This window comes from Mercenaria mercenaria, chromosome 14 (assembly GCF_021730395.1).
Source record: "Mercenaria mercenaria strain notata chromosome 14, MADL_Memer_1, whole genome shotgun sequence".
Taxonomy (NCBI): Eukaryota; Metazoa; Mollusca; class Bivalvia; order Venerida; family Veneridae; genus Mercenaria; species Mercenaria mercenaria.
Genome location: NC_069374.1, coordinates 6,647,376 through 6,669,122, shown reverse-complemented (window position 1 = coordinate 6,669,122; position 21,747 = coordinate 6,647,376). Strand labels below are relative to the sequence as shown.

Genomic DNA, 21,747 nt, shown 5'->3' with positions numbered 1-21,747 from the left:
TCTTTGCTCTACTTTTACAGACAAAAACAGAAAGAAATCAAGCTGATGCAAAACAATAAAAATCTACACAAAATCAATTTGTGGAGACCAGTCTAAAAACTCTAGCATGTGACTGGTTGCTTCTGGGCACGGATCTGAGCATGAGAGGTGTTATGAAAGTGCATCAAAACTTAAACATGAAATTCTTACTAAGAAGGGGACATAATTCATGAAATATAAGCTGGAGTTAGAGACCTTGTTTCATATAATGTCCGTAAGCCTGCCTTCAAATTATGTCAGTATATAATACAGCAGTAACTTAGCTTTCAGTACTGTCTGATTTGTTATTAAAACTAATTTCTACTTCCACAAATACGTGACAACTTCCCATAAACAGACAAAAGATATCATCATAATTTCAAATTATTACATAGAATTTTTTCCTTCCATTTATTGAAAAATATCCTATCAATGACCTATCAAAATTTCATTAAAATGGAAACAACTAGAGCTATCACTAAAGGTGATGAATGTACCCCCCGCATGCACTGACACAGTACATTGCAATTTGACGCACACAATATTGCATAATTATGTGGACTGTAAGTATATAGACTGTATGTATACAGTATAGTAACAAAATACAAAGTCCCATAACTATGCAGAATATTTATCTAAAAGAATGTAACATGTACCATGCACAACTAGGGTTAGTACTGATCACTTGTTTGAAGTTTCATTAAATTGTGTGTAAGGGTTTGGTAGATTAGGCAAGCACAAGATTGCATATGCAGACTGTATGTACATAGTATGTTAACAAGAAACAAAGTCCCATAACTCTGCAATTTTTGTCGCTGAAAGAACCTAACATGCCCCATGCACAACTGCACAACTACTGTTGTTACTGATCACTTGTGTGAAGTTTCATTAAATTGTGTCAAGGGGATGAGGAGAGATGGTGCGCACAAGATTGTGTCTATGTATATAGTATAGTAACAAAAAAACAAGAGGACCATGATGGTCCTGAATCGCTCACCTCTTCCCACATGACCCAGTTTTGAGTATGACGTCGTTTTTTCTATTATTTGACACAGTGACCTAGTTTTTGAGCTCATGTGACCCAGTTTTGAACTTGACCTAGATATTATCAAGATAAAAATTCTGACCAATTTTCATGAAGATCCATTGAAAAATATGGTCTCTAGAGAGGTCACAAGGTTTTTCTATTATTTGACCTATTGACCTAATTTTCGAAGGTACGTGACCCTCTTTTGAACTTAACCTAGAAATCATCAAGGTGAACATTCTCACTAATTTTCATGAAGATCTCATGAAAAATATGGCCTCTAGAGAGGTCACAAGGTTTTTCTATTTTTTATACCTACTGGCCTAGTTTTTGACCACACGTGACCCAGTTTCGAAACTGACCTAGATATCATCAAGGTGAACATTCAGATCAATTTTCATGAAGAGCCATTGAAAAATATGGCCTCTAGAGAGGTCAAAAGATTTTAATAATTTTAGACCTACTGACCTAGTTTTTGACCACAGTTGACCCAGTTTCAAATTTAACCTAGATATCATCAAGATGAACATTCAGACCAACTTTCATACAGATCCCATGAAAAGTATGGCCTCTAGAGAGGTCACAAGGTTTTTTTATTATTTGACCTACTGACCTAGTTTTTGATGGCACATGACCCGGTTTCGAAACTGACCTAGATATCACCAAGGTGAACATTCTGACCAATTTTTATGGAGATCCATTCACAAGTATGGCCTCTAGAGAGGTCACAAGGTTTTTCTATTTTTAGACCTACTGACCTAGTTTTTGACCCCACATGACCCTGTTTCGAACTTGACCTAGATATCATCAAGATGAACATTCAGACCAACTTTCATACAGATCCCATGAAAAATATGGTCTTTAGAGAGGTCACAAGGTTTTTCTATTATTTGACCTACTGACCTAGTTTTTGACGGCACGTGACCCACTTTTGAACTTGACCTAGATATCATCAAGATGAACATTCAGACCAACTTTCATACAGAACCCATGAAAAATATGGCCTCTAGTAAGGTCACAAGGTTTTTCTATTATTTGACCTACTGACCTAGTTTTTATAGGCACGTGACCCACTTTCGAACTTGACCTAGATATCATCAAGATGAAGGTTCTGACTAATTTTCATGAAGATCTCATGAAATATATGGCCTCTAGTGATGTCACAGGGTTTTTCTATTTTTAGACCTACTGACCTAGTTTTTGACCGCACGTGACTCAGTTTCGAACTTGACCTAGATATCATCAAGATGAACATTCAGACCAACTTTCATACAGATCCCATGTAAAATATGGCCTTTAGAGAGGTCACAAGGTTTTTCTATTATTTGACCTACTGACCTAGTTTTTGACAACACGTGACCCAGTTTCGAACTTGACCTAGATATCATCAAGGTGAACGTTCTGACCAATTTTCATGAAGATCTTGTGAAATATATGGCCTCTAGAGAGGTCACAAGGTTTTTCTATTTTTAGACCTACTGACCTAGTTTTTGACGGCACGTGACCCAGTTTCGAACTTGACCTAGATATCATCAAGGTGAACATTCTGACCAATTTTCATGAAGATCTTGTGAAATATATGGCCTCTAGAGAGGTCACAAGGTTTTTCTATTTTTAGACCTACTGACCTAGTTTTTGATGGCATGTGACCCAGTTTCGAACTTGACCTAGATATCATCAAGGTGAACATTCTGACCAATTTTCATGAAGATCTTGTGAAATATATGGCCTCTAGAGAGGTCACAAGGTTTTTCTATTTTTAGACCTACTGACCTAGTTTTTGAAGGCACGTGACCCAGTTTCAAACTTGACCTAGATATCATCAAGATGAACATTCTGACCAACTTTCATAAAGATCCCATGAAAAATGTGACCTCTAGAGTGGTCACAAGCAAAAGTTTACGGACGGACGGACGCACGGACGGACGCACGGACGGACGACGGACACCACGCGATCACAAAAGCTCACCTTGTCACTTTGTGACAGGTGAGCTAACAAAGTCCCATAACTCTGCAAAAAAATTTTCTGAAAGAACCTAACATGCCCCATGCACAACTACTGTTGTTACTGATCACTTGTGTGAAGTTTCATTAAAATGTGTCCAGGGGATGAGGAGAGATGGTGCGCACAAGATTGTGTCTATGTATATAGTATAGTAACAAAAAAACAAAGTCCCATAACTCTGCAAAAAATTTTTCTAAAAGAACCTAACATGCCCCATGCACAACTACTGTTGATACTGATCACTTGTGTGAAGTTTCATTAAATTGTGTCAAGGGGATGAGGAGAGATGGTGCGCACAAGATTGTGTCTATGTATATAGTATAGTAACAAAAAAACAAAGTCCCATAACTCTGCAAATTTTTTTTCTAAAAGAACCTAACATGCCCCATGCACAACTACTGTTGGTACTGATCACTTGTGTGAAGTTTCATTAAATTCTGTCAAGGGGATAAGGAGAGATGGTGCGCACAAGATTGCATCTACGGACAGACGGACAGACAGACAGACAACCTGAAACCAGTATACCCCCCCTTACAACTTTGTTGTCGGGGGGTACAATAATTACATTAAACATATTACTTTATAATTTAATACCAGAAACATCATCAGGTAAATTTATTCTACATTTATGTAACATTTGTTGATATGACACTAATGCTGTTTTTTTTTTTTTTAATTAAAAAAGTCTCACTAAAACAGATTTATGAGAGTTAAAAATAGAGTGAAATGAAAAAACAATGTAAATTCTTTTTAATTTTGACGTATACCTTAATAATATATATTTCTTTTAAACAAGAGGGCCATGAAGGCCCTGTATCACTCACCTGACCTCTTGACCTAAAGATCATCAAGATTAACATTCTGACCAAGTTTCATTAAGATATAGTCATAAATGTGGTCTCTAAAGTGTTAAATAGCTTTTCCTTTGATTTGACCTAGTGACCTAGTTTTTTATCCCCACCTGACCCAGATCTGAACTTGACCTATAGATCATCAAGATTAACATTCTGGCCAAGTTTCATTAAGATATGGTCTTTAATGTGGCCTCTAGAGTGTTAACAAGCTTTCCCTTTGATTTGATCTGGTGACCTAATTTTTGTTCCTACATGACCCAGATTCAAACTGGACCTTGAGATCAACAAGATTAACATTCTGACCAAGTTTCATGAAGATATAGTCATAAATCTGGCCTCTACAGTGTTAACCTAGTTTTTGACCAAACATGACCCAGATTCAAACTTGACCTAAAGATCACCAAGATTAATATTCTGACTAAGTTTCATGAAGATACAGTCATAAATGTGGCCTCTAGAGTGTTAACAAGCTTTTCCTTAGATTTGACCTAGTGACCTAGTTTTTTATCCCATCTGACCCAGATCTGAACTTGACCTATAGATCATCAAGATTAACATTCTGACCAAGTTTCATTAAGATATGGTCATAAATGTGGCCTCTACAGTGTAAACTAGCTTTCCCTTTGATTTGATCTGGTGACCTAATTTTTGTTCCTACATGACCCAGATTCAAACTGGACCTTGAGATCAACAAGATTAACATTCTGACCAAGTTTCATGAAGATACAGTCATAAATCTGGCCTCTACAGTGTTAAAAAGCTTTTCCTTTGATTTGACCTGGTGACCTAGTTTCTGACCCTGGATGACCCAATATCAAACTCATCCAAAATTTTATTAAGGGTAACATTCTGACCAAGTTTCATTAAGATTGGGCCCAAATTGTGACCTCTAGAGTGTTAACAAGCTTTTCCTTTGATTTGACCTGCTGACCTGGTTTTTGACCCAGGATGACCCAATATCAGACTCGTCCAAGATTTTATTGAGTGTAACATTCTGACCATGTTTCATTAAGAATGGGCCCAAATTGTGACCTCTAGAGTGTTAACAAGCTTTTCCTTTGATTTGACCTGGTGACCTAGATTTTGACCCCAGATGACCCAATATCGAACTCTTCCAAGATTTTATTGAGGGTAACATTCTGACCAAGTTTCATTAAGTTTGGGCCAAAACTGTGTACTCTAGAGTGTTAACAGTCAAACTGTTGATGACGGACAAACGGACAACGGACGATTACGGACGACGGACACATGGCGATCACAAAGCTCAACTTTGAGCACTTTGTGCTCAGGTGAGCTAAAAATAGGTATATTCAAACAATATAATATTATTACTGAGGGTAATTATTAAGGTAATATAAGAATTCATACTTGTAGGTGTAATACATCCTAAGTTGCTTGCTACAGGTAAATATATACTTGCGTAAGTATTCTTTTATGTGTAAGGCTGTAATTTATAGTTTGCAATGTTCAGAATTTTCACATCTCAGATGCTTAACAAAATAAATTTTTTTACACATATGCACACCATACAAATATGAAATCACAAACACTCTATTGGCAAGAAAATGTGTATTTTTGTGGTACAGTAGCAACAGATATGGCTATCAATGGTCTGGAGAGGGCTGGAAACAGTAGAATAACTTTTGAGGTAAATTACTACAAATATTTCACTACGACTATTTAACCTTTAGCCTGCTGGCGGCAAGTGATTCTGCCTTTGCGACCAGTGCAGACCAAGATCAGCCTGCACGTCCGTGCAGTCTGATCATGGTCTGCACTGTTCGCTATTCAGTCAGTAAATTTTCAGTGAACACCCCTTCGAATAATAAATGGTATTGCCCAAACTGAATGATGGACCAGTCCATTTAAGAAATTTAGCAGGGTAAGGGTTAAGGTGTACAACAAATTTATAATTTACACAATATATAGAATAGCAACAGATACGGCTATCAATAGTTCAGAGAGGGCTGGGAAACTGCAGAATGACTTCGAGGTGAATTACTATGAATATTTCACTACGAATATTTGAAAGGTACAACACATTCATAATTTACACAATATATAAAACAGCAAAACTTACTTTCATATGGTCCATAGCACTCTGATAAGCCAAGGGAACAAACAAATAATATTACATACTTGATAAATATGCTTAATTTGTAAACATAGCAGCTTAAAAAAGTGACTTGTTAGGAGTCATTTGCTAAAAATGACGTTAACAACTTGTATCTTGTGAAACTTGTGAAATTGACCTTAAGTATAAAATCTATTGACATGTTAACTTTTTATATGTATCTATCCCTGCAAAGTACAAAAAATGATTATTCAGTTGGAGCAAAATGTCACAGACAAATTTGAAATGCTGCAGGAAATCAACATTCTAGACTCTAGATACTAGGTATTACACATTCAGTGCCACACACTTTCTCGAGCATAAATCCCCCGTGCACCTTGGACCACTCAGGCAGTCTCTGCTCCCCTGTTGTTTCCCTTACACTTATCATTGTAGCACTCGAAGACCCTGGTTAACTTGAGCAATATGTTCATGCACTTTCCACCTCAAGCAATCTGTGCTTTACTGAATTTGATATTTCATGTCATCCCATTTATATCATTCTATTTCTCTGTGAATGAAAATTATTTCAATTTTTTTCATCCCAACTTGGTGTAGGCTCTACATTAAACTGACAGTGTATTTAAGTAACTCATTGACCTGCTTAAATATCATTTAATTTAGGGGCTTCAATTTGAAAACAGTGTTTTCTATGCATGTGAAAGCAACTGTTTAATAAATGATTAAATAGACAATTAAATGCAAAAGTAAATTTTTTTGTCTAAACCCATATTTACTTATCAGAATGAATGCTGTTCTTAAGACAGATTACATGTATAAAATATTGTCAGACTAAGATTTTGTTTCATTTATTTCACCTAAACAGAGAACAGAAGTTTGCAGTTGTTCCAGAGGCTTTTATGAATTTTCTAGGCAGTGTTTGGTTTAATATCCCATAGTAGTACATGCATTTCTACATGTACTTTTAAAAAAAAATTGTTCTTATTTCTATTTTCAATTAAGCAAAATCATTTAAGATGGTTCTACATATCTGAGAGAAATATTATTCTTCAATGTAGAATTTTATTAAACCATATTTTTTCATTCTTTATATGGAAAACCTAGAAAAGTGCCTGGCACCTGTCACTTTCAGTTCACCAAACATGCAAAGCAACCTTAAATACTAACCAGAAATAAATAGAAACCTGTCAATATATAATTCAACAGCATTTTTCCCCAAAAAACAACTCTTCACACGTCTTTTCTTATCCACCCACCTGTAGTTTATTAACACAAACAACTAATACAAAAATAAATGTGTCTTACAAATTCAAATCACCGTTTTCCTATATTAAAAAAAATACAGGGTCGAGAAAAAAAAAAAATCAAAGAGGTGGTGTATAATGGCTTTTAACTATCATTTCATTTGATTTACAGCCCAAAACACTGTAGCCCATCAATAAATTTAGACTAAAACACCCCAATCACAACAGCTCTCCTAAATACAGATTTTTGTTTCCATATATAGAAACCGGTCTGTCTCTGTTGAATGGCATCCCATTATCTAATACGCAACCAAAAATGTCACTACACTTTTATTTCTTGTTGAATCAACAAGTTCCAGTTGGATCAATAGCTAATCTGATGACAACTCTGTTGCTATGGCAACCATTTTCTGTAGTTAGTCCTTCGAGAGCATGACAAAACAGGTCTTTTAAATGTTTTTGAATGTCCTAGACTTGTACGTCATCAACAGACGAATGTTACTTTATTTGATAATGGGTCAACAAAAAGGGTTAGTATGTAATTTTTTGTTCTTACTCGGTTCTCAAAGACTTGTAAAAAACATTCTGTTCAGAAACAAGCGTCATTACATTTTTTAAGATTTATTTCTCTTCGAAATGAATGTAAAGATAAGACAAACAAGAGAGATGTCAAAACTGTACGACTAATGCCCTTGAAAATGCTTGGTAGAATGAAAGAATAAAATCTTAAGAGAATATAACTAACAAAAATTACGTCAAAACTGTATTACACAATCATGCCCTCTGAAATTGCATGATAGAATAAAATGATTAAGTCCAATGGAATTATCGCTGAAAAAACATTGGCCATAAAAGCCAAAAAATGATGCCCTTGCCCTCTTCAAGATGAAGATGTATGCTAAGTTTCATTTAAATTGGATGGATACTGTAGGACGAAATGTGTACACAGGGTGGATGTAGTTTGCAATAGTTATGTCCTAAGAGGTTGCTTGAAGTAAAAGCAAATGTCTCCCCATACTACTTTGCCAAAACTTGGCATGATATTCAGCATCCATACAGGTTGAAATCCCACCAGCAGTTTCAGAGTAGTCGTGACAAAATTTTGTGACACACGGACAAGCAGACAGACTGACAGACAAGACAAATCAATTGATCTCCCTTCCAAAAGGGGCATATCTCAAAAAATGATTTACCAGTAGTAAAATTCCAGACAATATGTGCATATCCTTATCGTGTTGATGAAGTATATAAAGTTTCACACGAATTGGATGAAAATAATTGAGTACATACGAAAGTGTTACAAATGGACAGAATGACAGTTGGATGTAAAGTTCAAACACTTTATACCTCCTGGGTCTTCGACATCAAAAGCATGAAAGTTCGGATAATATGACCATGTCCAAGACATGTTAAAGATATATATCAAATTTCATTTAAACTGGATGGAAACTGTTACAGTAGGAGGAACTGAGAACACAAAACTATGTAAAAGACAGACAGAATGATGGACAGACAGTTCAAACACAAAACTGTATGAAAGACAGACAGAATGATGGACAGACAGTTCAAACACAAAACTGTATGAAAGACAGACAGAATGATGGACAGACAGTTCAAACACAAAACTGTATGAAAGACAGACAGAATGATGGACAGACAGTTCAAACACTACATGCTTCCTATGTCTTCAAAAGCTGTGCCATAAAAATTATGATGTCATCTTGTCCAAAACTCTACCTTAAGCATTTATTGTCTGATATTCAAATTTTCCTGAATTAAGTTTAACTATACAGAAAGCTCTGTCTGACAATGTTACCCCATCCCCATTTTATTGTTTCTGAAGACAGCTTCTTACGGCGACAAATTCAGACACATTAGCTGATTCAAGATAAACTTTGCCAGCGATTGAAAGAACATCATAATAAAACAACTGTCTCTGGACATTTATGTTTTCATTTGTGCGACATCACTTTATGACAGTAATCTTTATTCATTTCCTATTACTTGCATTCCCAGTGGTCCAAATGACTCAAACTTATGACAAAATGCCTAACTATTGATTAACTGCCTAACTATTGATTTAATTATTTCTCCCATGAAGCTGTCTGCTTGTCCAAGCTGTAGAGATATGACAATCAACGTTAATTGAGGAAGTGAAATAAAAATTGTAATATCAATTGTGACAGGACGCTCATGGTATCAAAATAATAAGTAAAATTTCAGTATCTATCAACTTTCACCAGATATATAATGCTTACTGAATAATTCATAGGACACACTTTCATCCTGCAATCTGTTAAATTTTTTCTTCAAAAACGCCTTTTTAACAGTTTATACTTTAGTATTCCCATAACCATTTCTTTACGACCATACAGTTATTTCAAGTAATTTATAAACTAGAGCTGCTTTTGAGAAAAACGCATGTCTCCCACAACTGTCTAATCATCTAAAGTGGCATTTATTCTCCATTATATATCTGTGTCAACCATAAACCAAGACCTCACTTGCATCAGTATTTTCAGTTAATTCAAGGGCCATAATTCTGAAGTACCTGGGCTGATTTGGCTAGTTATCAAACTTGGTTGAGGACTTATTGGTAAACACATTTTGTCCAAGTTTGCTGAAGATCAGATGAGAAATGTTCGACTTAAAGAGTGTGGACAAGATTTGTGACAGACGGACACACACACACAGACAGACAGGAGTAAATCAATATGTTTCCCGCCACAGTGGTGAGGGAGGCATAATTACTATGACTGCTTAAATTAATTAAAACTTTACTTTTTTAAACAGGAAATAACCATCTTCACCATCCTTTTAATAGTATTGTTCATAAAGTCTGTCCTGCATCATCAAATGAGATAAAATGTTATAATTTCCTTACCACTTCAGCCAATGCTGAAATAACTTTTCCAAGTGTAGTTAGCGATTTGTTAATATTGGCCCCTTCTTTCAGTCTAGCCCCTTTGGCACCAGTAGCGTCAGCTCGTTCAGACCCTGCAAGATCTACCAGACTAATCTTGCTGACCTGAAACAACATTAATAAAACAGTCTACAGCTGGAAAGATACAATTTATTACATATACATCTCTTGCTTCAATATTCTCAACAACAGATTTTTTTCTGAGACAAAATTCTCATCACTACCGAGAGGCATAAATTTCTGAGTTCTTACTTTTGTTGCAGGTGAATATTTTCAAAGTGAGAAAAGGTGTCTAGTTCAGAACCTTAACAAACGTTTTGCAAGTCTCCCAGTGCAAGGACTATTTGACATTTCTTTCAGATGGTTCTTGCATTAAAACATTATGAATATCATGACAGCATTTCATCATGTTTATCCCATGTTTATCATGACATAATGTTGTTTTAATTTTTACAGTTATTCTTTATGTTTATTATGTAGTAAAAGATAATGTTTATCATGACATCAATTCAAAATGTATATCATGAAGTGAAACATAATCTCATACAGACAGTAATTCATGGAAGTAAATACAGTTTATCATGGAAGTAATTTATCATGTTTATCTTAAAGTAAAACATTATGTTTATCGTGACAGATATTTATGATGAAGTAAAACAGCACGTTTGTCGTGACAGATATTTATCATGAAGTAAAACAGTACGTTTATCATGACAGATATTTATCATGAAGTAAAACAGCACGTTTATTGTGACAGATATTTATCATAAAGTAAAACAGTAGGTTTATCATGACAGATATTTATCATGAAGTAAAACAGTACATTTATTGTGACAGATATTTATCATGAAGTAAAACAGTACGTTTATCGTGACAGATATTTATCATGAAGTAAAACAGCACGTTTATCGTGACAGATATTTATCATGAAGTAAAACAGCACGTTTATCGTGACAGATATTTATCATAAAGTAAAACAGCACGTTTATCATGACAGATATTTATCATAAAGTAAAACAGCACATTTATCATGACAGATACTTATCATAAAGTAAAACAGTATGTTTATCATGACAGATATTTACACTTTTCATGAAGTAGCAGTAATTCTTTGTGTAAAACATGTTTATAGAGACCTTATTAAATTAATTGACAATCTTATCAAGGCAGTAACTCATCATGTTTACCATGAAATAAAACACAATGTTTATCACATAAGTAATTCTTTTTCTATCATAAAGTAAAACACTATGTTTATCATTGATCATGAAGTTAAATATAATGGTATCACTACAGTAATTCTATGTTTATCACAGCATTGTTTATCACTACGGTAAAAACATCAGGCTGAAAATGTATGCTTATCCTGGCTATTAACACTTTGTTCATTTTGATAAGAATTAAGCATATTACACCAGAATGAAAGATTCAGAGATGAAAACAAATAAAAGGGTACAAACTTTTTCCCCAGTCAATTTAGTCTGTTCATCATGTCTTCTCTGGGTGAACACAATCGTGAATACAGCATGAGATCTTGAACTTGTCTCGTTCATGTTGGTCGCCGCAACAGTTCTAAACAAAATACAAACAAAAAAAGAACTATGGGAATCAAATTTCTTGCAATCAAGATGAGATTTTACAATCAGTGAATAACTATACAACCCAAGTGACACACTGATTAGCACGTTGCACTACATTGCTAGCAATCTGGGTTGGATTCCTGGTAATAGAATCAACCAATCTGAAATTTGAGTTTTTGAATAAGTCTCTAAACTTTGTTTTATACAGTCATGGCTAAATCTCATCAGACAGACGGACCTGTCCATCAAAAAATGGCTATGTCCAACATGGAGGGTTAGGGCGTCAGGCTGTTCATATCCAATATTGTACAAAGTGGGTCAGTTTTTACAGCCGTTTAAATGTTTTTTTGAAAGGTAGTTTTCTTACATTCCTGTTCATTTTTCATTATTTCTGGCAAAACATCAAAACAACTCGTTTTCGGTGAGATGAGTTTCCATTCAGTCAGAGAGGTTGTCCTGGGTTGTCTCTTTCGCCATGACTGTTTTACAACTCAAGTATGAGGTACTTCAAAATAATACCATCCATCACACAGACATTTTTGATCAATACTTAGAAGAGAAATAATTAATTTTCTAAACCAGTTATAGAGACACAATGCTATTTTATGAGAATTAAATGCGTCATTACAAGTTTGTATTCTATGGCAATCCTATAAGATATCAATCTACATTACAACAGGAAGGCATGAGATTTTATTAGGCTTGGTTATAGGTATGTTTGTTAGTGAACAATCATCAGACTCGAGCAATATAACCTCAGTAAACAAGCTAAAAGCTCCCTTAAAAGGACAAAAAATTTCTTTCCAACTGCAAAAAAAAAAATCAAAATCAAGTAAATCAACCTTTGAACCACAACAACTTCTGTGCAACAGGATTGAACAGACTACCACTAAATATACACTACCCATGTCATTCAATGAATTCCTACATGGTTGCTTATTACATCCAAAGTTACTTGTCCTCTACAGGAAAGTTATTCATAACTTAACATTTTATGTTGTTTTTTTAAGTCTAGCACCATTTCTAAAATATTCTGTTACATTTTTTAAAAGAAAGATTTCAAAAATTTAAACCACTGGATAACTTAACTGATATATAAAGATGAGCAACTTGGTCTAGAACTAATTTTTTCCCAGAAAATGAACTCAGACTTCTTTCTACACAACTAGACTACAGTCAAACCTGTATCGAGCAGCCAGTCAATTGTGCAACACAATCTGGCTGCTTAAAGGTGTACTAGACCAAAACTTCATGTTTGATTTCATGAACAAACACTTCATACAGTTCATGTTAACATAAAATCAACAAGTACTATGCATTAGGTTACAAACAGTACAATTGCTGTACTTTTGTATAACTGAACACAGTTACTGTATAAATGTGTACTATCACGAAAGAACTGGAAGATTTTGAACACAGTATGTTTACTACCACGTAAAAAAGTTTCTGAACACAGTATAAATGTGTACTACCAAGAGAAAACTGGAAGTTTTTTGTAACAATCAATTGTAACTGCATGTCATTTAATTTGAAATGTTGCTCTACACACACAATCAATTTATATCTTTAGTAAAGTTAAATATACATGATAAGGATTTTTCTACATTTGAAGTAAAATATTTGAATATAACTTATTTTAGTGAAAAATAGCCACTGGGAATCTTTAAAGGAAAGTTAATGTCAGTTAGGGAATTTTGATTGACTGCTTAAGGCAAGTGGTTGTGTAATACAGGTTCCTGCTAAGGCAGGTTCAACTGTATAACAGATTAGTATTAACTGGTTACCTAGCTTTGTTTCCTTCATCAATGAGATTGTTGATATCATCAAAGGATTGTACTGCCAGCTTGGAAAGGTCCTCCACATAGGGGCCAAGTAGGGGATGCTCTCTCACTCTCAGGCTGTTCTTATTGCTGGGGTTCAGAAGATCCCTAACTCTCTCACAATATATCTCAAAATAGCTCACCTGAAATAGGCATTAAAAGAAATTATTTGACATACAATATGGATGGTTCTACAGGCCAGCACATACCTATATTGTATCACATAAACTTTTTTGTGAAAAATATAACATGAAAACAATTCCCGACTTAAATTTTTTTGAGGCAAGTCTCTAGATTGTAGAATCTTAATGGCTTAACTTCAAACTTGATTAATACAGGCCTTCAGGACTTACTGAATGTTCTACTTTTTATATAACCTATATAGGAAAAGCAGGCTTTTCAAAATTTTTGAAGTAGAAGGTGAAAGTTGCAAAGTAGAGGGGGTTCTGGAAGTCTTCCAATATAGAATTTGCTACAAGAAAAGTAGCCAGGGCTCAGACCACTATAACTGGAGGAAATCTCAATTCTCATCAAGCAGCCTGGGCTCAGACAACTACAGCTGGAGGAAATCTCTGTCCCCATAAAGTAGCCAGGGCTCAGACCACTATAGCTGGAGGAAATCTCCATCCTCATCAAGTTGCAAGGGCTCAGACCACTATAGCTGGAGGAAATCTCCATCCATCCTCATCAAGTAGTCAGGGCTCAGACCACTACAGCTGAAGGAAATCTCCATCCTCATCCTCAGCTGTAATGAAACCCCTAAAAGGAAGTGATAGGACTTTTTTTAAAAAACTAAAATTTTAATACTTTGTTTAATTTGCTTGCATTTTATAAATGATTTTGTAAAAATAAAGACATTGTCAGGAAAAGTTAAATAATTATAGGGTTTTGTATATTTTGTGGGTCTTAAATTTTATAATTTAATGTCATTAGCTGAAAGTTTCCTCAAATAACTAAAACAGTCCAAAGTACACTTTCTCTCTAAAATGCAAATTGAGTTTCTATAACAACCAAAAAAGTTCAGTTCAGCGTATAAAATCAATAAAGAAGCATGCATCTGATTTGCATTTCATGTGAAATATTGGGAAACCTGATTAATGCATATATTATTTGCCAGTCTAAAACCAACATTAATAATTCTGGCAGTGTAACAACAAAAAAACTAGAACGAGAATCTGGGTCTTTAAAATATTTAGGAAAAGGAGATTAAAGTTCATGTAAATATTGCTTAAAATAAGAAAAGTAAATAAAAGAAATTAAATGGATGCTCCACTGAAAACATTAAACAATACATTGGTTTTTTTTAATTGACTACTTTTCATGTCATGGTGGTGATTTAACCCTTATCATGCTGGACATGACTGATTCTGCCAGTGTAGATCATGATCAGCCTGCACATCCGTACAGTCTATGATCTGTACTGTTCGCTATTTACCGGGTAGTCAGTATCTTTTTGGTAAGCACCACTTTAAACAGTTAATGGTACTTAGGTCCAAACTGAAAGATGGACAAGTTCATTATAGAAATTTAGCAGGGTAAGGGTTAACATATCCTTCTGTATTTCAAACCAACATTCTCTACAAGCAGTTGACAACTCCACATGGATCAGTGGTGGAGAACAACTGACTTTAGAAGATGTATTTTCCCTGAAAACTTGGTGAATCCCTTGCAACCTGCTGCAAAAACATGTTACATCTTTCTTTATCCAATAGAACAATTAAGTAATCAGTCGGCATTATTTATGAAGCTATACCAGGATAATTTCCATTAGTTTTCCTCATACTCAATACAGGCCATTAAAAAATACCAATAGAGTTCAAAGCAACATTTCTCGAATAGCTGGACATGTAGCACGTAATGAGGCAGTACTTAATGTCTCAGTAAACTGGAGGACCTGATATCATACAACTTTTTCATCCTTCAGAATAATTACCAATTGAAAGAAATCAATACAAAACTCTTATACATTCTATCAATATAAACTGCCTACGTCAGTTACATCAAATAAAAACTGTTATAGAAAAATCAGAAACTTATCATTCTAGGCTGGATTAACTGATGTTTTTTATAATCAGTCTATAATATTTAACAAAGTCTGCTTGCGCCAATTTACATTCCAACTGGGGAAGCTTTATCATTTCTTAAAGTCACTGTGGTTTTTTAGCACAAAAGTAAAAGAAGCTGCTTTAAACACATTATAAGATTTTTATGTAAAATACAATCAAACTTCAGCAGAAAGACCAAGCATGGGACAGCCAAAACACGCCCTCAGTTAAAAGCTGCCTTTATTTCATATGCTGAAAATACACATAAATGAAATGTGTGGCCCTTGCAGCAAGATGCACAATTAGTCATGGTCTCTCACAACAGGTGGTTGGTATATACTGCCAAGGCAAGGTGGTCTCTGATCAAGATCTGCACTGTTTGCCATTCAGTCTGTAACTTTTTGGTAAGCACCCCTTTTAACAGTCAATGATACTGTCAAAATTGAAAGATGGACAAGTTCATTATAGAAATTTAGCAGGATTAGGGTTAATTTTTTCATTCAAGGAGAAGATACAGTAAGATCAAACCATCACCACAAATTTGCAACTAACTGCAACATACAACTACATGTACATTTGTAGTTTGTTATAAAATCTTGCATGACTTTTCTGTCTAAAAGATATTGACAACTAGAAAACCTGCATAATTTACTGGTTTTATTTTCGAGAAAACAAAAATCGATAGTACCGTGAGACCGATGCTGCTCTCCGCCGCGGAGATAAAATTTATTACCGTGTCGATGTAAGCTCTACTTTCGTTTTCCATCCACCTCAAAAATTGACCAAAATGTTTTGTTTTTTTTTTCCCCCCCCAGGATTTTGGACTAAGATCGGGGGTGCGCATTATACACGGGTGCGCATTATACATGGGTATCTACGGTACGCAACTTTTTAAAACTATATTTCAGTGGTATTAAACCATAAACCTGTTTTAAAACTACCAATACAACAATGCCTAAAAGAAACTATTTGGAAAATAACAATACTATTAAAACAACCATTTTTGGAAAACCTTTCATTTCCTAAGTATTTAAATGAAACTAAATACAAAACTGTATCTAGCTCACTATTTGTCAATACCTAAATGAAACTGATTTTCAAACAACAATACAAAACAAGCAATTATTCAAATGTCTACAACACGTAGGTGGTTAATGTATGGATCGTTTATTTACGCAAGCGATGACTTATAGAAGGACTCAATTTTCTTCTGAGGAATCTCCATAAGCTGAGTAGAAAAGCAATTATTCTGCTTGTAATCTTGTCAAGGCAACAGGATTAGACCAAGACACTTTCCCTCTCAGTCTCACAATGTAAATTAGCATTCAATAGAAATTAGAATGTCCAAAACTTAAGGATTTTTACTATTGTGGGAAAAACTTATGACTTACCAGAAGACTAGCATAATTTGAATTTTTCTGAATTAAAAAAAATTGTCTTTGGCTGCTTGTGATGAGTCAGTAGTTTGAAGAGTAAACTAATAGAATCATTAATAGATATTGTAAAATACAGCAAAGTGTCAGTACAAGATTCTCCTAAACATATACTGTATTAATTTTGTACTAGTATCAATCGATGCCTCTATCACTTTTTCTACTAGTTACACGCTCCCCTCAACCCCGTCCACTTCCCCACCCCCAAAAAATCAATCGTTATTTGTTTTTATGTCCAATTCTTTTTTGCACCTAAAATCATGTTATTCAAATATACTAACAAATCAAATTGTCATGAACTAACAGAACATAAATACAATGCTATTTAAGAAAATTATAAGAATAAATCATGGCATTAAAACTGACTTTTTTTTTTTAAAAATGTCTACAATACGTAGGTGGCTAGATTGTGAGTCATTTTAAAAGTATTATTTCACAAGTAAACTTGTCAAGGCAACATAATGGAGCTGTGTTTTTTTTTCTTTCTCGGTAACATAACTCACGTATTACTGCCGATATATTTTGATATATAAGAGGTGGGGACAAAAATACAACCGTTAATGGGTGTCTTAATATACAGTAAAGCAACTCTTCTAACTAAATGAGGTAAAAGTCCCCTAAGGACTGTCCGCAGTAATGACGTACTGAATCAATCAATGCCTTCCTCAGTTTTTCTCTCTGGTTAACCATTACCCTGCTAAATTTCTGTAATGAACTTGTCAATCTTCAAATTTTGACAGTACCATTATTAATGATTACTGTTAAAAGGGGTGCTTGCCAAAAAGACTGAATGACTGAATGGCGAACAGTGCAGATCTTGATCAGACTGCACTGATATGCAGGCTGATCATGAACTACACTGGTCGCAAAGGCAGAATTAATCGTGTCCAGCATGATATGGGTTAAGGCTTGCAAGTCAGTAAGAAAAATTCAATCTATAAATACATGTTTTAGGTACAAATATATTCTTTTTTTTTGCACCACTAGTCAATTAGTCTAAACACACTGAATATATATTATACTGTCATGCACTCATAAAAAAATAAATATCTACAAAAATATCAAGATCGAGCTATCTTATAAAAAGCAATTATTAAGACATCTACATTATAGGTGCTTTTGGATTTAACGTCGCACCGACACATGATAGGTCATATGGCAACTTTCCAGCTTTAATGATGGAGGAAGACCCACGTAGGTGTCTGATGTATGAGTAATTCATTAGTACATGTTCATTTCAGACTTCCATTTTCTTCAGAGAATCTTCTTAGCAAACTAAAACAGTTATACTATCATTATCCTGCGAGTAATCTCATCAAGGGAATATAATGGAATTGTGATTTCTTCTTTTCTCAGTGCAAACCTCATATAATGTTGCCAATACACTGATATATTAGAAACTTTACTGCATATGTGGACAAAAATGGAGATGTTCCAAAGTCTCTTAACAGACTGTCCACAGTCATTATCTAAAAAACAACAACAAGAGCTGTCAGAGGACAGCAACGCTTGACTATTCAACAGCCTTGTCAACTGAATAAATATAAAAGCCGGCATAACTTTGTAAAATGCAAAACAGGGTTATGTAACCTGTACAACGCATGTCAGTTCATCACAGTGAACAAGTGTGTGACATTTCAATCAAGTACTGAAATACAAGTTTACAAACAACAAGAGCTGCCCATAAGACAGCCAATGCTCGACTTTTTGAATTGTTGTCCCAGAAGCACAAATGTTAACTTAAATACTCGTTACATTCTACAGTAAGAAGTCTTTTATGCACAACCCGACAAAAATGTTTTGCTGTAAAGGATTTTTAAATTTTTTTACTGCACTCTAAATATATTTTATAGTTTCATTTTAACTGGTGAGCATCATGACACTACAAAAAGAAGTAGATTTATTATTTCTGTATTATTTCTTATTTCTTACTGGTATGACAAGCAAAATGAGCCGTGCCATGGGAAAACCAACATAGTGGGTTTGCAACCAGCATGGATCCAGACCAGCCTGCGCATCCGCGCAGTCTGGTCAGGCTCCATGCTGTTCGCTTTTAAAGCCTATTGGAGTTGGAGAAACTGTTAGCAAACAGCATGGATCCTGACCAGACTGCGCGGATGCGCAGGCTGGTCTGGATCCATGCTGGTCGCACACCCACTATGTTGGTTTTCCCATGGCGCGGCTCAAATATATAATATTTTACAACTTAAACGTAATCTTTGTACAACGAAACAAAAAAACGACCCTCAAAAACATAACTCGACTGAAATTCAGTCCAATTTACATGTAGTGGCAGTGTCTACTGTACCGATAAATGGAGGAAAGCATTGCGTAGGAGTTTTATTTCTGAGATAAAGATAGGAAACCATTTATTTCCAACAAATATCTACTTCCTTGTTTTTATTAAATTTCTTCACGCACAGACTTGTATAGGGAATATTATAACCAACTACAGGGTAATATATGACATACAGAAAGCTTCCCTGAAACCTAACATCATTATGCCATTAGTCGTTTGACAAGCCCTGGAATAGATGACTTTATTATGACAAAGACCTACCAAGAGCACATACTTTAGGAGACCTCTGGTAGCATTAAATTACATTGTAACTCATCACTCAGAAGAGAGAAATCAAATCTCAAAGTTCATATTCAACATGATTCTGATATAATGTATCCATAATCTATTAACTAATCTCTTGTTATAATGGATTCTTTCTATATTTGGTGAAACATATACTGCCAGCCATATACATTTGTAAATGAGGATGGTATTCCCTTTTATTCTAATAATGGAAGATAAAAGTTATCTGGTATGTGGGTTTATTACATATGTGGCTAGTATTGTGTGTTTGCATTGCTTCAAACTGAATGAAAAATTGGGACTGACGAAAAAGTGTTCTTTGAAAATGTAGTGTCAAGATATATACTATAATATCATTTAATTTCGTGGTTTTGGTCAAAACGGCAATTTCGAAGGGTATGAATTCGTCAATTACAATTTTTTGAAATGAATGAGAATTTTACTTGTTCGTTGGGATAAAATTTCATGGACTGACTCAACTACGATATCCACTAAAAATTAGTCCCCCACAAATTTTTGATTTCACAGGAATAAGACTTATTCTTGCTTCATACAAATTAATTCAAAAGTACTTAAACTCAGATGATACGTTTGTTAGGAGAGGAGTTTCACAATTATTTTTCCAATTCTGTTAGTGTTTAAATATTTATTTTTGGTTATTTGAAAATATACCAAATAGTTATCAGAATTTACCAAAGTCAAAAAAGATTTGCTGACAGTATCAACACAGCTGTGGAGGTAGGGGACACGTTTGGTGGTAATAGCTGTGAATGTTGGTGACAGATTATGTGGTAATAGCTGTGAATGTTCGTGACAGATTATGTGGTAATAGCTGTGGATGTTGGTGACAGGTTATGTGGTAATAGCTGTGGATATTAGTGATAGGTTGTGTGGAAATAGCTGTGGATGTTGGGGACAGATTATGTGGTAATAGCTGTGGATGTTGGGGACAGGTTATGTGGTAATAGCTGTGGATGTTGGGGACAGGTTATGTGGTAATAGCTGTGGATGTTGGGGACAGGTTATGTGGTAATAGCTGTGGATGTTGGGGACAGGTTATGTGGTAATAGCTGTGGATGTAGGGGGCAGGTTGTGTGGTAATTGCTGTGGATGTTGGGGGACAGATTATGTGGTAATAGCTGTGGATGTTGGGGACAGGTTATGTGGTAATAGCTGTGGATGTAGGGGGCAGGTTGTGTGGTAATTGCTGTGGATGTGGGGGACAGGTTATGCGGTAATAGCTGTGGATGTAGGGGACATGTTTTGTGGTAATAGCTGTGGATGTAGGGGACATGTTGTGTGGTAATAGCTGTGGTTGTAAGGGACATGTTTTGTGGTAATAGCTGTGGATGTTGGGGGACAGGTTATGTGGTAATAGCTGTGGATGTTGGGGACAGGTTATGTGGTAATAGCTGTGTATGTAGGGGGCAGGTTGTGTGGTAATTGCTGTGGATGTGGGGGACAGGTTATGTGGTAATAGCTGTGGATGTAGGGGACATGTTTTGTGGTTATAGCTGTGGATGTAGGGGACATGTTTTGTGTAATAGCTGTGGATGTAGGGGACATGTTTTGTGGTAATAGCTGTGAATGTTGGGGACAGGTTATGTGGTAATAGCTGTGGATGTTTGGGACAGGTTATGTGGTAATAGCTGTGGATGTAGGGGGCAGGTTGTGTGGTAATTGCTGTGGATGTGGCGAACAGGTTATGCGGTAATAGCTGTGGATGAAGGGGACATGTTTTGTGGTAATAGCTGTGGATGTAGGGGACAGGTTATTTAGTAACAGCTGTGGAATATTGGTGACAAGTGGCGTGGTCAACAGTGGAGTAGAGGTCACTATATGGCGAGGAAATTAGAAGAAAGAACACATCAAATCTTACCTCAACTGAGTAGTTAACTTCAGCCTCAGCTTTTCTGATTTTTTCAAACAAGTCCTGACACAACTGAAATACATGTATATAAAACAACATCAGCATACAAGACATGACATTCAAAACACAATCTGGCTCTTAACACTTAGGAAAGACAATAAAGAAATTATTTATAGGAAGAGATGTCCTCATTAAAGGTTTTGAGCTAAATGGGCCCTTGAAGACTCTAAATTTGACTTATTGCAAAATCAGATCCAAAACTTAATTTAC

The 21,747-nt window shown here is 35.2% G+C and overlaps 1 protein-coding gene across 1 annotated transcript in view; it reads right to left on the bottom strand.

The window, feature by feature from the left end:
* The window catches only part of LOC123528104 (kinesin-like protein unc-104), a 116,926-nt gene that overhangs the window by 71,569 nt on the left and 23,610 nt on the right, over nt 1–21,747 (bottom strand). The window contains exons 6-10 of the mRNA XM_053524004.1: nt 21,487–21,549; nt 13,510–13,688; nt 11,606–11,717; nt 10,107–10,250; nt 5,985–6,005 (exon numbers count right to left, since the gene is read on the bottom strand). Coding sequence (XP_053379979.1) covers nt 5,985–6,005; nt 10,107–10,250; nt 11,606–11,717; nt 13,510–13,688; nt 21,487–21,549 — 519 coding nt within the window. The remainder of the gene's footprint in view (nt 1–5,984; nt 6,006–10,106; nt 10,251–11,605; nt 11,718–13,509; nt 13,689–21,486; nt 21,550–21,747) is intronic.